The sequence below is a fragment of the Aulonocara sp. 'chitande type north' Nkhata Bay genome, linkage group LG14 (assembly GCF_057382095.1).
Source record: "Aulonocara sp. 'chitande type north' Nkhata Bay isolate Kocher_YH1m ecotype deep benthic linkage group LG14, A_spYH_male_GT1.1, whole genome shotgun sequence".
Taxonomy (NCBI): Eukaryota; Metazoa; Chordata; class Actinopteri; order Cichliformes; family Cichlidae; genus Aulonocara; species Aulonocara sp. 'chitande type north' Nkhata Bay.
The window spans coordinates 35,082,205-35,100,768 of NC_141357.1; the positions used below are offsets into that span (position 1 = coordinate 35,082,205).

General features: G+C 41.6%; 1 protein-coding gene across 2 annotated transcripts in view; it reads left to right on the plus strand.

Moving 5' to 3' along the window:
• The window catches only part of nova2 (NOVA alternative splicing regulator 2), a 92,785-nt gene that overhangs the window by 49,722 nt on the left and 24,499 nt on the right, over positions 1 to 18,564 (plus strand). For both annotated transcript variants that reach the window (XM_086262309.1, XM_086262308.1), the window contains one exon: positions 15,276 to 15,442. In XM_086262309.1, coding sequence (XP_086118435.1) covers positions 15,276 to 15,442 — 167 coding nt within the window. The remainder of the gene's footprint in view (positions 1 to 15,275; positions 15,443 to 18,564) is intronic.

Genomic DNA, 18,564 nt, shown 5'->3' on the forward strand with positions numbered 1-18,564 from the left:
CTGATGTGGTCAACACAGAGGAAGAAAGCAGACTCAAAGAATGAAAGAAGAAGAGGACAAGAGAAAGAAAACGTACTGACTCAGAGCGAAAGGCTCAGAATGAGAGAAAGGAAAATCTCCTCTCGCTCTCTCGTTATGACACTTCATTATAACAACGGTCACTTAGTGTGTGTGTTTGAGAAAGATGTCTGCATTTCTGCTTATGCGTCTGCATCTGTGTGTGTGTGCATGTGTGTGTGAGGTGTGAGTAAAATCAGAACAGTGTTGAACTCGTTTGGGTGGACCAAGAATTCACACGAGGTCCAGTTACCGCGCAGGCCCTCCGAGGACACAAACGAGCTGTGTGTGTGTGAAAGACAGATGAGTATGCGAGTGATTAGGTGTGTATATATAGTTGTCTGTGGTTACATAGTGAGAGGTGTGACTTTCTAGAGAGCTGGATAGCTGAGCTAACTGTATATAGTGTGTGTGTGTATCTGCGTTCTTTCCACAAGTGTGTAAGTGTGCGGAAGGGTTCCTGCAATGTCACTATTTAATGACAAGGGACAAGAATACGTGAGTCTGTTTGGTCTATGGGGAAGACCCAGTGGAACACATTTCTACAGCTGTCCCGCTGCTTGCGTCGATGCCAGTGCCATCACTTCCTGTGTGATCTGTATCCTGTTTGATATTTAGTTTCACCTGCTCATCGAAAGACATTAATAGAATTTCTACATTCACCCGTTGGAGGCAAATCGCTGACCATACAGCCAGAAAACAGCTACGTGATGCAGTTTTATTTTCTTACATCTCCACCAAACAGCAAAGGAATTTTCCTGAGTCACATGAACCTTAGTGGGCGTGCCTGACTACCTTTTCTCCCTACTTTACAACATCAGTCCACATTATTTTTGTGTCCTCAGATCAAGTATCCCTGTATCCTCCGTAAAGTTTATCATGTAATGCATTCGCTTTTTTAATCTTTCTTCAGGATCGTCTTTATGTCAGTGAACAGCCGCTGGACTTTCATGCTGACACGTCCCTGCTGCGAAAATGTCACGTTAAATTATTAAGTGACAAAGGTGTAATAATGGTGGTGTTCATTTCATGAAATCACACGTTAGTTAGTGAAGTCTTGCCTGGAAGTTTTGACCATCAAAATCTTAGATTAATGTATCCAGATGTGACAAGCAAGGAGCTGATCTGGCCGAGAAACAGTGCTCGTGTGCTACTTTTCGACTCTAATGGTGACCTTAACCTGAAAAATGAAGTCCCAAGGTAAGACATCATGGAAACCAAGAGTCAGCTGCAGCTCTTTCTGCAGCCAGAGGAGTCACCCTCTGCTGGCCATTACATTTCTGTGCCAATGCACTTGCACACAGGCTTCACTTTTCAGACCTGTTCACCTGGGTGTAATCACATTTTCATCAACTGGTCCATGTAGTGTTAACTGCACGATTGCACCTCCTGCTGATCCAATTGAGTTCATACTCTCTGTCTTCTAATTTCTGTCATTAATGAAACCTGAGATCCTCCCTGCTTTTCTGTGTTATCATGTAGTGAAGCAGGTTTCCCCGTTATTTCAGATACAGTACATGTTTTTGTAATAGGCTGAAGGATGTGTGACACAGAGATTGATTTTTGTCCAGTGAAAGTAGTTGCAAAACACTTTTTGCAACAAAACAAGAAACGGGCGTAAATCTCAAGGTGATCTTATTTATTTTTCCTTGTAATATTTGGTGACAACTAAAAGAGACACTGTCTCTTCTCTTCTCTGTCAGACAGGTGAAAGAAATTTTAATAAAAGGACACATTTGCTGTTTGTACTTTGTATGTTTGCTATGCCCAACCCATACACTGGTACATGAAGAGAGACCTCTCCTCCCTGGAAGACCACAGTTTAATTCGAACAGTGTTTTCCTCTCTGTTTTCTACTTGTTGCTCAGAGCACGCTGGCAGCTCTTAGATGAATGTGACAGCAGGTACAACAAAGTGATGGAGAGACAGAGAGAGAGGAGCAAAAGTGGGGATAGAAAGAGGCAGCAATGAAAAGGAGGAGAGAAAAAGAAAAGGGCGAATAGCCGAAGGCTAAAGAAAAGCAAAGCGGGTCGAAAGGAGGAAAAAGAAAAGAGAGAAAAATTTGGGAAGGGAGGCAGTCATGGCATGTTTTCAGCTGTTTGCTTGGCCTGGCCTGGGTCACTTGGGCAACACCGATACCGCTGCCAAAGAAAGGAAGACAAGAGAAGAGAGGGAGAGAGGAAAGGAGGGTAGGATGACTGGAAATGGGAGGAGAGGTAGAACGGGTGGATGCTGAAAACAAACTGTGAGCAAAAGCTGTTTCTGTTTTTGTGAGAACAAACTGAATGTTCCCGCTTTGATTTAATGAGTTGGGGGAAAAAAGAATCCTGCACAGCATCAATGATTCAGATGGTTTAGAATTTAGGAGCTAGAATTTGATCAACTTGAGAATAAATAAAGAGGAAGGTTCACAGACCAGAAGTATATCAGACAGTTCTGAGAGGAGGATGCCTTCAAAATAAAAGTCTTGATTTGAGCTAATGAAGGTTCATTCAAGAACAGTGTAAACTTTGTGGTTTAAAAGAGAGTGATAAGAATACAGTAAAGAAATGAAAGAGAAGTGAATATAAGTAAAAGAAACTTGAGAAATGTACAGACTTATTTAGTTAATGTAAGTATTAACCATTTGAAAATCTACAAAACATGTTTTTACCTGTAATTAAGTTAAACTTATAGTTATGTTGTAAATGGTGCCTGCATATGCACAGAAAGGCTGGAGCAATGTGACAGTGTTTCCTGCAAAAATAAAGGTCACAAAAGTTCAAATTCCTGCTGCAGCGAACATCTGGCTGCTCCTGTTATCACAACTTTTGAAGGTTTTCTATTATTAAAGGATTTTTTAACAAGCAGTGGCAACCTCATTTATCTTACTGTTAGTAATGTACCGCTGCCCATTTATCACAGATTTTTAGAAATACTTTAAAAGCCATGTTTTCAAAGAGCTCTGAGCTGTGCTGCTTGAAAATATGGATGGAAGAAGTGTTCGTGAAGTCAGCAGATAACCGGAAAGGGACTTTGTGGACTGGAGGCGTGAAGGACACGGAGGTGGAGATTGGACGGAGAGCAGCAGGTCTCTCCAAGTGAAAAGCCTTACATCAGAGCAGAGGAATTCCTGCCTTTTCTTCCAGCTTCTTTTGTTACTCTTTAGAAAGAGTTGCCTTAGTCTTCTCGCCGAGTGCTCTGTCACTGCCGGACCTCTAGACAGATAAAAGATGGGGGGAGGGCAGAGGTGATGGGGGAGGAAGGAGATGGGGGAGAATGAGTGAGCAGAAACAGTGAGGGAGAGAAGGGGAGAGAGGATGACAGGAAACCATGTTTTTACAGTACCTTGGGCTGCTTTAAAAACAAAGAACGTGGATGAAAGGATCGGCACAACTCTCTGAGTAGGTCCTCCAACAAAGAAGAGAGCTGCACAAGCCAGAGTTTATTATGAAAAAAATAGTAATGCTGAATAATTATTAGGTGCAATAATTTGAGTAACTACTTATAAAACTGAGATCATTGTGTAAGTTGGCCTTTTATGGATTAATTTGCTTGCATTCTCTCCTCTGCAGCATCTGATGCTTTTATAGTTTTTTATGATCCTGTCTTTCTCGGTTCTAAATGATTTTGTACAATACCTCTTCAGATTCTTGTTGGATTGCTCTTATTGTGTGTGTTTTTGGATATTGTACTTAAGGTGGTACCTCTAGTCGTGCTTTGTTCTGCTGGGTGCTTGTTAGTGCTGATTGGTAGTATTCACAGCGAGCACGCCTGAGAACAAAAGGATTTTATTATTAAAAACTAGCATTCAGGTCGAGTGGACGCCGTAATCTGGAAAGAGAACATTTTATGTCGAGACTATTCACACCTCAGCCTGATGAAAACTTTAGTTTTTCCTGTTTTGCTGTTTTAAAGCCAGTAAAACTCAATAAAGACCAGTGAAGCTTTGCCCCCAGGCTAGTTGTCCACGGTAACTCCGGGATTTAATATGTTTTTCCTAATTGACCATGATTTTGTCTGGTGTAAATAATGCGGGGGCTGTTGGGAGAGTGTGTGTTACAGGCCCGTGGGCACTCGGGGAGACCAGATGATTCTGTGCCAGCTTGTTACAAAGCAACCATCACATTTTCATCCACGTAAGCTACAGTGCTGGGACGCACTTTTCATTTTTGTCTTTTCTTTAATGTTTCTCTAGAACTTTTTGTTTTTCTGGTTTCCTTTCATCTTTGATTTCTTTTGCTTTCTTTCTGCGACTCCCCCTTGAACCTTTTTCCTTCTCTTTGGTTTCTTCTCCTTGTCTTTTCTTATTCCATATGTCAGCTCTTCTTTCCTTTTTTCCTTCTTTACATAATTCCTTCCTTCCTTCCTTCCATTTTCTTCTCTCTCTTCTTCTTGTCTTTCTGTCCTCTCTTCATTTTAATGAAGACTTGGTTGGCTGCAGCAGAGAACAGGTCCAAGTTTCCTTACTGCCCCTGATTACATCAGCACATGCAGTCATGCTCTCTCTCTCTCTCTCTCTCTCTCTCTCTCTCACTCACACACACACACACACACACACACACACACACACACACACACACACACACACACACTCTCTTTTTGGAAAAACAACTCATGACATCACCAGCAGCTGCCCAGCTGCATAAAAGAGTGTGTGTTTGGTGTATGTGCACAACAGTGTGCGTTTCTGTGTGTGTCAGAGGGGTGATACTGTTAGTTGCCTAGGTAACAGAGCAGGATCAGTCAAACAGTGAAGACCAACTCGAACAAAACTTCGAGGAGTTATGCAACACTTTGCAACAGTTTCTAGTCTTCTATCTCGCTCCATCCCTCTATTCCTCTGCATGGTCCCACGCCTCTGCTTTTGCCCCCACAGCTGGAACAGCTGTTTGGCCCATACACCTTTTGTAACTCAATATGGAAGTCAGTGCAGTCGTTTCTATTGGCTTATTAAGGTTTCAGTCAATGAATCCATCCATCTCTTGTGACAGAGGCCTACTGGTCAGCTTCAGCCCTTTTATCCCTTCAAAGTGCTGGTCTTACTGTGGGACAGGAGGAAATTAGACATACATACATAAATTATCAGTTCATTAATTTTAAGAAAAACTATTAGAGTCAGTTAACAGGCTTGTTGGGCAACATTAAGAAGGCTACTCTGTTACTCTATTGCTTTATAACACTGGAAAGATTGACTATTAAAAAACAGATCAATGGGTAAAATGTTGAATAAATCATAAAGATAAGGAGTTTAATTGTATTGCTAGAAGAAATGCCGAATTTGTACTAATCAAAACTGAAAAACGTTGTAAATTACTGAAAAATCCAGTGCCTGCCTCTTCAGCTGTATGTTTGCAAAGTTTAAAAGTTTAAAGCAATACTTTTAAGACACATGTGACAATATGCACGACTAAACATGAGCACTGAGCGCTGAAACGTTAACAAAGCTCACAGAGTTGAAACGTATCTCACCAAACTCCTGCTGCTTTGAATCTTTGGATTTTAATAATGGACTGATATTGATTTAATAATAGCAGGCACATAATAAGGTGTGCTAAAGAAATGTAATAACCGCATTTGAATGAGACTTGGTCAGATATTCACTTGTAATGTCAGAGTAGCTTCGATGAAAGATTGAATCCAGGAGGCCAGTTAGAGGTCAGATACCACCTCCTGCACCAAACTTCAATTTTAAATTTGTGACCTTCATGTCTTTAACTTTATTCTTTTTCCCATCAAACTTCTCCCTGTCTGCTGTTCTATATTGGCTACTGTAGTTTCCTAAGCTACTTTATATACTCTTTAAACCCCTAAAACAACAAGGTGTTAAACTGCACCCCTAACAGACGGCTAATCCAGCAGATCTGATCAAAGGTAGCCAGTTAACCTGAGCTTATCCGCAGCCTAAGGAGATCCGTTTAATGAGCTTACATTAAACCAGCGCCACGTCTCACTGTGCTTCCAATCGGCTCCAATGAAGCCTTAGAGGTTATTTATATTAAGAGATGGAGACTCACTTTCTCTCTCCCGCTCAGACTGTGGCCGTCTTCTCGCCTCAGTTTTTGTCTCTTTATACCTGCTTTCGGTCATTTTGCACCTGTCTGTGTCTCTCTAACTGTCTCCCTCTCAGTTTTAGCTTGTGGCGTGAATTTGTCTTTGTAGAGGAATGAAAGAAATCAGCAACAAAATAAGAAAAGACAAAAGGAGAGAAAAGGCAAATAAGTAACCACAAGAGATATTTGTTTTTTTATTAATCAACTGATAATACAAACTTAACGAGTGATGTTCAGGTAAATTATAAATCGTATGTAGGTCACGCTCAAAGCAAAAGCCAACATTTCTCTGCACATCTTGCAGAATCTCTGCTTCTTTGGTCTCTCCTAGTCTCTGTTTTTCTGACATTACTTTGTTATGACAGGTCTCACAAAGGTTTCCCTCTCTGCATCCCAGGCTGTCTCTCTCCCTCCTCGTCTCTGTTTGTCCCCCTCTTTCTCTGTTGTCACTCCATTTTGACATCGGCATCGTGACTCTGTGCTGATCTGCCTCCCCCTCTCTGCGTTTCTGTCCATTTCTCTGCCTTTGCGTCTCCCTCCTCTTCGCTTGATGTTTTTTAGATGTGACAGAAGTCGTGTGAACCTCTGTATTTCTTTCTATCATTTGTCGTTCTCTCTGCCACTGATGTTTTTTCCATCAGAGGGGTGCTGGAAGTAAAGAAGCTGTACATCTTGGCACAGCAGGCGATGAACATCGTGTACCTGTGAACACAGGACCTCTGGCGTTTCTGTCACATCTCGTCTCTGTTATTCCTTTCTGATGTTTCCCAAATATTTTTTTTAAAATTTTTTTTTTAAGTTTGAAAACTTTCTCCAAACAGGGAACTTCGGGGATCTAGAGAGCTCTCGGGGGATTTTTTTTTTCAAATGAGTCACTTTGCAGGAAATTACCAGAATATATTTGACAAGTTGTTTCGCACGTTCACCGCACTTGCTGCCGGTTTTCAGCCGAGCTGTGGTGGAAACCAGACTGTTTACGCCTTTAGTGGTTGCTAGAGCTGGAAAACAACATTAATAAACCAAGAAGAAATACGTTTTTTCAGGTCATGGCAGCTGTCTCACTTTTTAAGGAGAATTTTCACATTATGATCTGTACATTTATTAACAGAAAGTATTCCTGAGAGACACAGTTTGCAGCTTCATCTTGTCAAACCTTCCTCCAATCTCTGCCTTAATTTAACATTTGCTTCACTAGATCAGGACATTTTATCCACTGAGGACTGACTGAGTTCATACGGATTTACTAAGGCTTTGCTTATCATTTATCATTTATTAATTTGTTGTTTTATTCATTAGAGATTCAGAACAGAATTATAGTTAAATTGTATAGGCCTAGATTTTGAGGGAAATGCAGGGCATAGGTCCTGCTCATAAGACTTGTTCTTGTTTACAAGTTGGCTAACTTAATGCCTACTTTTGTTATTTGTTGAAAATGAAATGAACTGATACAGTCAAGAGTTATAAATTAACTGAAAAATAAATTGAAGGCCACTGTTAGAAACTGAACATATTTATTGATGAAGTGAACAGCTGCACATTTAAAGAGCTTACTTTACCAAACAAAGAGGAAAGGATGTCGGTTTTCATGCCAACGCAGGAGGAATGTTAAATGACAAAAATCGATCTACTAGAGGAACAAATATTCAAACGTAATGCAGATTGCTTGAAAGACTTGCATTATGTTCCATTATAGTTTAAATTGCCAGTGGGTGCCTGACTTTAGCACTTTGGTTTATATAAAACCATCTCCACATTAAAATGTTGCAGACAAAGCCACACATTTGTATATGAATTATATCCAACAATGATGAGACAAACTATAGGACAGAGGTGCAACAACTAGAGTCATGGTGCCACGACAATAACTTGGTCTTAAACACCAAAAAGACCAAGGAGATCATTGTAGATTTCCGGAAGAGGGGTCATAACAACCATCTGCCTCTCTTCATTGGCAGTGAGGCGGTGGAGAGGGTGAGCAGTTTTAAATTCTTGGGGGTAACTGTGACCGAGGACCTGTCCTGGGGCAACCATATCACCTCAGTTGCACGGAAGGCCCAACAGCGCCTCTAATACCTGAGGAGACTGCGGAGCGCACACATTCCCAGATCTCTGATGTTGAACTTCTACAACTGTGCCATCAGCAGCGTTCTGACGTATGGATTTCTAGTGTGGTTCCCCAGCTGCACCAAGGCCGATCAGCAAGCACTCCAGCGGGTGGTGAAAGAAGCTGGCAGAATTATTGGAACAAGTCTGCCAGAGATCAGTAATATCTTCCCCACTCGCTGTCTGAGGAGGGTGCACAGTATCCTGTGGGACCAACATCACCCTGCGCGCCACCTTTTCCATCTGCTGCCCTCAGGGAGAAGGTACAGGTCTATACAGGCCAGAACATCCAGACTGGCCAACAGCCTGTATCCACAGGCTGTGAGGCTCCTGAACTCTCTGCCCCCCTCTCACGGACAATAACCATATCCAACTTCTTAATAGCAATGAACTGGTCTGCATTGGTGCATCATATCTTTATTCTCTTCCCCCTCCTGCCCCCCCCCCTCTTTCTTAAATAGATAACTATCATATCTGATATCATATCTCACAGTACAATAATATTGAATGGGTTGCATTGTTGTATTTTGTCATGTTTCTCATGTCTTTGTCTGAATTTCTACGAACATTATTGCTAAGGATTGTCTTATTGCATTGGAGTCACACTGGGTTAAATATGTACACTTGGGTTTTAAGGGGTATTTATTATTTTCTTCTTTTTTTGGGGTTGTATGGAAGCCCCAAACGCAATTTCATTGTTCTTGACAATGACAATAAATAAATAAATACTAAAAATACTAAAAAAAAAATGAAAATTCACCAAAATGAGCAAATGAATTGCTTGGCCTCCAGATTTTTACTGTTTTTGTACATTTGGAAGTTTGCAGGAGGCATTTTACAAAACAATAAAAATAGCAAAACTACCCCAGCCTTTACTACATCGTTAAGATCAAATTAGCTCATTTCTGAGAATGCAAGTTAATAGGATCGGAGAGAGGATAATGTCATTTTTCTCGCTTTAATGTTACCGAGGTAGCACATTTTCAACATCTTTGACTTTTAAAGCCACAGGAGCAAGTGTGACATTTCAGTCACCGTGCAAAGTGCTTTCAGCTACAGCAGCCCCAAAGTGGCCGTGTCTCCACCCCCAGCTGGACAAGACTGGACAGAATGAATCATGGCTGCCGGTTGTAGGTTGACCGCTCTGTTTCAATTAACAGACAGAGAGACATCTTTGTTAAGTGGACGCACTGCAAATACATCAGTGTACTCAGTGCAAGCCCACAATACTTACTGCACGGTTATCCTCATCTCATATTCATTACCCTCGTTCAAAGTATTCTCACTGTAAACAAAGCAAACGTTAAGCGTCTTCCTTCTTCCGTTTTCAGTATTCCAGTAGCAGAGGACATGCGTGTCCCCTCCCACTGCAGGATAGTTTCTTTGATCTCTGTCGTGTTAATGTGGCTGTTATTGTTCTCTTTTTTTTAGCACAGAGGGACATTCTTGTGTCAGTCATCTTACAGTTTAGTATGCATCACCATACTGAGCATACATATGTTGCTGTGAGTCAGAAATCAGAGGAGAAGCAGCTCTCTGTGCTTTCAGTCTGCTTCCTACGGTGCCGCTCTGGTCATCAGGGAGAGGAGGAGGAGGAGGTGGAGGAGGAGGAAGAGAGCAGTGGAGGAAGGAGTGAGTCATGTTAGTTAGACTTTAATAAAAACAACTGCCAGAGTCCACAGCCTGGATCATGATGATGATGATGATGATGAGTGTTCTGGTGTTGAACGAAATGCTGTTGGGTCACTTGGTCACTGTGGAAATTGCGAGCTGAAGTTCACGTCTGTTATGAATTTCACAGCCTCTTTTCATTTCCAATCACCGTCACCCTCTTCCAGAAGTTAATGCTCCGGGGGATGACCCTTGTCGGGGTTTTGTGTTTTATGGCTGCCGGTTTGTGCTGTGCGACACCAGACTAGTAGCTGCAACCTGTGCAGTAAATTGCATCCAGAAAAACAATTGCCAGTTAGTTAATAGAAATGCCCCACAGCAGCACGAGTGGATAGATTTCATTGCTATTTCGAACTCGGTGGCATCATTCAGCTGTTGCTGGCACTGTTGCATGTGTTTCATGATAGGAACTGACCAACCTCCTGACCTGAAACTTTGGAGCTTAGTTCTTTGTGTCTCTGATGTGTTTCGTAGGCTGTAATGCTTGCTCCTTTGTGGTTTGCTCCAGTCTATTTATTTGTGCTCTGTTCATAAATCATAAATGTTTGATTTTTGTCATCTTTGCACTCACGTTTTCCAAAACTTGGGGACATTATCTCATTATGAAATGCATTTCAGTGGTGCTGCCTAGCTGTTGTTGCTGTAAGTGTAACTGGTGTTTCTTTTTACTGCTCTTGTTTCAATTATCCGTGCAGCAATGTGAAAAACGTTACCAGCAAGGCCTGACAACACCGCATGAAAGCACCTGCAGTTTTTAAACCATAGTAAGAAAGCACAACTTCACTATGTCCACACTCGTGAATAGCAATGCTATAAATAAGGACTTTATTGTCTTTCTTCCTGCCCTGTGTTCTGTGTCTAAGAAATGCCCTTAAAACATTATGTAAACACAGAAGGTTTAACAACATTGAACAGATATTACTTCAGCAGCTGCAGCATGTCAAGTCTGGAAAAAGCTTCCAGCCGTTAAAATGTCAAATGATGAAGTTCGTTTTACAAGGGGAAATGCTCAAGTCATATACAAAGACACACACACAAACACATAGTGATGTTTTTGCACCGGCGTAGAACTGACTGCCAACAGAGCTCGCTCTCTGAGGGATGCATAAATTCTATTATGTTGGTGCTGTTTTGGCATTTGTATGTTGCTCACTGTCTACGCTTTTCCTGCAGGGAAATAAGACATTGAGACACGAGAATGAGCATGATAATTAAAACACAAACGGCCCCTTAAAACATGAACATAATCAGCAGCCTTTTCGTGTGTCTCTTCATTTAGCAGCTAAATTAAATTTTTTTAAATTTTTTTTTTTTTTTCAGTCTTCCTGCTTTGTGAGATAACAACTTCCAGATAAGATGGTAAAATCTGTGTGTACAGTTTAAAGTTTAAAGCTCCATAAGTTTAGATTACACAAAGTCTGCACATGAACTTTGGTTAATGTTGGGAGAAATAAGGTCAGGATATCATCTTTCTATCATCTTTTCTGTTCTTATGTTTGTTCTTTGTTCATATGTAGCACACAGCAGGCGAGAGCCAGTTCACTTCTCACACACTGTCACTATTGGAGATACTCAATTTGGTTTAGGCGAGGGAGCTGCCCGAGCAGCGCATGCTGGAGCCAGGACGCAGGATGCCTGTTCCCTCACTGTGAATTCACCAGACAATTACCTGCTGATTCTCACACACGCTTAATCGGATAGCATACAGACTTTGTAGCAGGGAGCTGGCAGGTAAATTTCTGATCTGATCGAGTCGGACGTACGCTTTCTTCATGTGCGTCTGCTTGGTGATGTCTAGAGTGGTTCAGGGCTGTAGCAGTGTGTGGGAACGGCTTTTGGTTTCTCCTCAGTCTATCATCAGACAAACTACCTGCTGACAGTCTAATTTATTAACTGGCTGGGAGAAGAACGTGGAACAACCAGAAGACAAAGACATAAATTTATCTCAGGAGCTGAAGACCAAAGAGAAAGAAAACTAAAAACTGTTCAAATAACACAACTCCAAATGGATGCTCTAATTTTTCCATATCTGTTGGATGCATACATTTAATAACTTTACATGAGTGGTAATGTGTCACAGTGATAATGAACCCCATTGCTTCAAATTATGCACCAAGTTTAATGTCAATGCGTGAAACAGTTGCTGAGATATGAGCCTACTTCCTGTTTGCTTCACAGCTCGATTCACTGCTTCAAAAGTCAAAAATCCGTATATCCTTTTCTTAAAATCCAATATGCTAGAAAGTGAGGAAAGATGGTGATTAGAGTGCTGTTACACATTAGAGTGCCACACTTGATTATGTGAAATTACTCACAAAAACCAAAAAGTTTATTTTGCTAACACAAAAATGACTCAGGGACTATTTCTTGATTCCAGTCTGGGAAAAAAAGGTGTGCAAGAAATTATAGCAGTGCTTTGGGATCCGCTTGGCCTGCAATGAAAAGCACAATGTGTTTTTTATTAAATGCATATTCACTGATCTCTGTGTGAATATTTTTGTAATGGGACTAAGCAGGTCTTTGTTGGTGCAGCACAGCTGTACGGCAGCTTCAATATGATCTCCAGTGACAGAATGGCCTTTTCTGCTACAGTCTCACACACACACATGCATGTACCCATATTTACAATCTACACATAAAGACAAACCCACACTCGCACACTCATGCCAAGACAATGGCCTGCTAATCCTTGCTTCTGATTGGACGGGTCCAGATTACCCAGAGGGCACCAGCTGTCAGGGAGAGACGAGGCCCAGTTTCCTCAGTATCGTCACACACGTACACACACAGACACACACTCCGATGGTCATGCCGCTCCGCTCACTGATACTCACTAAAAAGCAGAAAGAAATGTTCACCAACACAACGGTAGCGCGAGGCTACAACTGAGAACTGCCAATGTTTAGCTTGATTTGTTGGCCTGTCGTCACGCTCAAACTGAAGCGTTCAGCTGCTGTCATCAGAGGCTGTTTGTCACTGCTGTCACCAAACTGTAAAAATAGGAATGGGAAGTAATACCGCTGTAAAGCTAACAGGCATTGCAAAGGTTCGGCAAGGCCAGGTAGCCAAATTCTGCAAATGCGTAATGTGCTGTGTGTTTTATTTTTAGTGTCAGTTGTCACAACCTCTTCATTCTGCATGTGCAGCTCTTCATCTGAGGGCTGTCCACTAATTAACATATTCACCCTTTAGAAATGTTTCCTTGTGCAGAATTTTACAAACAAAATCCTAAAAGCACTGAAACAGTCTCTCTTGGCTAAAGAAGCTCTTGTTCGGCTTCTGCAATATGTCATCAGTTCCCAACACCCTTGCACAAATATAGCAGTTTAAAACCCACAATCCCTCCTCTCCAGTGCTGCCACACAGGGCCAAGCTGGGCCAAACCGAGACGGTCCAACAATGCAGGGAGAGGCAAGGGACAGGAAGAGCTAAATGACACGCTGCTGGGCCGAGATAAGAGCAGATCCTACTAAGTACTGGACTCAAGGGGGAGGGGGAAAGAGAGAGATGAGAGAGGGTGAAGAAATAGGGATAGAGAAAGGGAGATATAGTGAGGGATGGAGGAAGAGAGTGAGGAAGAAAGTGTGTGTGAGGACAAAAAAAGTAGAAAAAAGAGGAGAGAGTGATAGTAAATGATAGAAAGAAAGAGATTTAGTTTCAGTGCGTTGTTAAAGTGCAGCCGGTCTGAGAGGCTTTGCATTGGCCTAGATTCTCCTCTGTGTCTGTCTGCCCTTCTCTCTGCATACAGCGTGTATTATAGCAATTGTATGCATTTTCATTAGGCAGAAACCTATCTGATTTTCATTGTTCTGCTCCTCCAGCACATTGCTATGAGGTCATCTTGTGCCCCGTGGAGCTTGAGTTCCAGTTTAATAAAAGTTTTTGCTTGCATTATTTTATCAGATTTCATTACAAAAAAGAAGAAAAAGTCATATAGAATTTGTGTTTTTTGTCCGGTCTTATTAATCATCATAATCTTACGCATTGACTCCTCTTTTATTACATCAAGAAACAATACAGTGAAGAGGTAATTCAGTACAGGCTTTTCAATTTAATTTACACTTTAAAATTGCATTACGGTAATAATGTCCATGACATTAATCCTGAACTGATGTGCTTTGCGGTTCTGTCAAAAGCCATATAAGTGGGTTTTTTTGTATATTATTACAATTTCTGCAGCTAATCTTTAGCAGATGCAAACGTCATTAAACTGAAGCTAAAAGCTGCATTTTGATTTTCTTCTCCTGCTGAAGTAGTGGAGGGCGAATCCCCCGTGCATCCACAGCTCTGCGTGATGTACTTTGTCCAGCTTATTTGGAGCCGATGCTCAGTTTTAATGCACACACACACATGTGGTGTACACACTGAAGCAGAAGCTTGGAAATTATTACAGCATGTTTGATTTTTTTTCTTGTGCCCTGGGGATTAATTTCCTGATTGGACGAAATCCTGGAAACAGACATAAACTGAGCGATGCCGATATGTTCAGAAGAAGGAGAGAGGAAATATGAACCCTGATGTTTTCTGTGAGGTGAAGAATATCATGTTTTACTAGCTTTCGTGGACACTGCGGCTAATTAGCTTTGACTCCGAACAGCTTTCTCTCTCCCTGGCAAATATACAAACGCACGATGTATTAAATCAATACTTTCATTTGTTATTTGTGTAATTACAAGTTTGTAATTAGGTTTTCTGTTGTGTTTTTTAACAGCACCTATACAAAGTTCATTTTTCTCCACTTCGATCTTTTGTTCTATTTCTTGATAGTTGGTGTTTTCACCCCCTCTCTCTCTTTGTTGCTATTTCCCGCTGCTGCAGTGTTATTTCCCAGTGGGGATCATTACAGTTTCCTGCGATCTTTTCTTATCTCACAGTTGTTATTTTTTGAATAGAAGCATGTGCCATGGCTGGTTTTATTTCTATTCAGCAGCATAAAGAAGATGAAAACAGAAAATTCTGAACGTTCAAGTTAAACTGAGAGAGCTGCGTTACATCAAACCTCTACCTGCTCTCTGTGCTTTCCCACCAAGCTGCAGAAACCTCTCTGAAATGCTGAGAAAAAAGCTGGGATACAGTCAGTCATAATTTCAAAAAGATCTTGTAAATATAGGAATCACATTGATAGAAATAACTGCTGACTAAATTATAAGGATTGCCGTCTTCTTCTGCATGTTTCTTGCAGTAGCGCTCAGCTGTGGTGTGCTGCTGCCACCCTGCTTTACAGGCTTGCACAGCACGCTGATTCATAAAAGTACTCAAGAGATTAAAAGTACTCATCTGAATGGTTTCATATCGTGACAAGTGATGATTATTATTTATCTTTGCTTGAAATGATGATCACGATACCACTAGCCACCAGTTTAAGCTCACACACTGACCCATCCGTGTGTGTGTTTGTGTGTGTTTGTGTAGGCACAACAGAGCGTGTGTGTCTGATCCAGGGGACTGTGGAGGCACTGAATGGTGTCCATGACTTCATCGCTGAGAAGGTGAGGGAGATGCCTCAGAGCACCCAGAAGACAGAGCCGGTGAGCATCCTGCAGCCGCAGACCACCGTCAACCCGGACCGAGTCAAACAGGTCAGTCTCATTATAGGATGCAAGGAAAGCCAATAAAATACTAATGTTCATGAATTCTTGTTTTCTTTTAAATAACTGTTTATTAGCTGTGTTTGTGTGAGAGGCGGCTGGGTGTGTAAGGTAGGGAGGAGATGAACTGGTTTCCTTGGTTTTCTCTGGAATGGCGAACTGTGTGTGTGCTTGTTTCTGTGTATGGGCTATGATTTTCTGCCTGAGTAAAGTTGAATGAGGCACAACATGAGGGAAAACAATGATGGCAAAACAGATATGTACACACACAAGGGAGGACGAGAGAGAGCGAGGGAGTAGAGAAAGTAATATTAGAAGGAAATATTTATAAAAAGGTGGAAAGATCAAAAAGAGAGTGAATTAGATGAGATTCGTTGTAATATGCGAACATAAAACAGGCTGCAGTTTATGGGACATGAACACGAACACGTGACATCAACTGCAGGCCTGCCCACCACGCACACACACACACACACACACACATGCTGACTGTGCCAAATCCCTAAATAATCATCCCAACAGGAAATGACTTCCCACTAAGGGAGGAAGTGTGAGCAAGTGTCCAGATCTCTCTCTCTCTCTCTCTCTCTCTCTCTCTCTCTCTCTCTCTCTCTCTCACTCACACTCACACTCACACACACACACACACACACACACACACAGTGTGGGCATGACTTATAGCTAATCTTACTGAGTTATTTCGGGTTCTTATCTCTAACTGTGTGTGTTGTTATATTTTCATAATATTAATTGGCAAAAGAAAAAAAAGTAGTGGGTGCAATCTTTAAATCTAGATGTTCCCAGTTTGACACAGGTATATACAACCAAGCACCTAGCTATGCATTCTACATTTAGGAACATGTGTGAAAGAATGGGTCATTCTAATGAGCTCACTGAATTTACAACAGGCAATTTAAAAGGAAGCCACCTTGAAGCAATCAGTGTGAAATCAGTGTGAAATTCCTTCCCACCTAAATATTCTGTGATTATTGTATGTGGTGTTACTGCAAAGTGGAAGCATATATGAGCCACAGCAACTCGGCCACAAAGTGGTAAACCACTTAAGGTTACAGAGTGGATTGACCAAGTGCAGAAACGTCACCAGCGCTCTGCTGAATCTGCAACCTCAGAGCTCCAAATCTCCTCTGGCATTAACATCAGCACAAAAACTGTGCGCCAGGAGCTTCGTGGGTTTCCATGACCAAGCAGCTTCTCTAGGTGTAATGCGTAGGTAGCTCACTGTTTCTGTCCATACAGATTTTAAACCCCTGGACTTTGGTAGTGGTAGAAATATTGCATTCGGTGGTACAGGAATGCATCAAAGGCTTTAACTTAATTTGTGACATTAGGAAGAAACTGTCCATCCACCGAGATCCAGATATGAGAAGACATTTCTAATATAACTTTTGATCACAGTGCATCAGTGTTCATCAAACACATTGCGGCTGATTATTAGGTTAGTGCATTAAAAGCAGGACTGTGGTTTTAGCACATACACCGCTGTTATCGCCCCACACTATATTGTCTGGAGCAGCACTCAAAAGTCAGAAGCAGCACAAGTGTCACCATTTCACTAAGTTGTTGTTTGCCCAGAAACTCTGAGTTCAGTGCTTCGCACAGACTCAGTCCACTGCTGATCGCACAACTAAATGTGAGTGCCAATACCAGCTGTGTAATGGAGGACAATTAGGGTGGCCACATTGATTATGATCCCAATCTGTTTAAGTGATTATCATCATTCTCTCTTCATGATTGGTCTCATTGATTAGTCAAGTCTGGCATTGTTTCCATCTATTGACTCTTCAGGCTTGCCAGACAGTGCATTCAGCCATGCCTGTTGGCACTCACACACACACACACACACACACACAATGCACTAGACACTAAAAAGTGTAAACTATACTTAAAAGGCTGTTAAAGCAACCACACATTTAAAAAAATAATCTAAATGTATTATGTGTGCTGCAGAGTGAAAAACTATTTTTATGCCAGAATTTTCTATTTTTCTTCTTCTTCTGCTCTCAGTCCGGGTGTTGCATTAGAGTTGCGTACATTTTCCCTCGTTGTTTGCGATTTCTCATCCTCTGTCATGAGCAGAATTTGGGGGCTGGGGAGGGGAAGGAGCGCTACGCCTTTATAGTTTTGAATAATTACAGTTATCAGACTTTTATACACACAGACACACAACAAAGCCCTCAGAGACGGTGTTTTCGCAGAGTGCACAATTCTGAGGTGCCGTTATAAAGAGAGTTTTATGCATAATTAATCAATTCTGGGTACACACACACTCATACAGAGAATTCTCGAGCCCACACATACCCAGCAGAGTTGAACTCAAACGGGCAAATTGTTCAAAAAGGCTGCTGCGTTTTAAAAGCTGCTGCATGCAGATAACGATGCTGAAGCGCATTAGCACATCTGGTGTTTTGTTTCCCTGTGTCTGAAAAGTTAATTTCATCATTTTAATATATGTAGTACTGGAAAGGCATATTATATGTCGAAAAGTATGCGACACCCATGGGTCATGGTACCTATCTCCTTCCATCCCATTCAGTTAGGAGAGCATAAGTGAGTGAGCCACTGAAGCTGGCCGATAAGACTTGGCTTGTAGTCGGTGCAGCAGTTCAGGAAACTGACAGATGGTCTTACGGCCTGTTAAGTTTTTCCACACCAAACTCAGGTTTCCGTGGCCAGGCAACCATTGCAGGCTCCAGGGAAGTTATTGGGTGAGAAATGGCAAATTATAATTTCTCCACTTCAGTTTTTGCACAGATTGTAGGCGGTTTTGTTACTATTGGACTGACCAAGGTTAGCTGTTTCCAGTTTCCAATCTGAATTATTTATTTAACTCAAGTGTCCTTCTTTCCCTCCGTATACAGTTAGTGTATATGTCCAATTTGCCGCTTGTGCATCATGAGCCTGAGCCGGAGGCTGACCGACAGCTGGATAATGCTATTTTGGATGATACGAGCAGCCAAAGGGAGACAGGCAGGCTAATAGCTGTTGATATTTAGATACTTATAATAGATGATGAATCCCCTGTTGCTCTTTAGGCTATTTATACCATGTTAGAGAGGCAGTCAAATGGACTTGGGCAGCATTTGACAATGCAC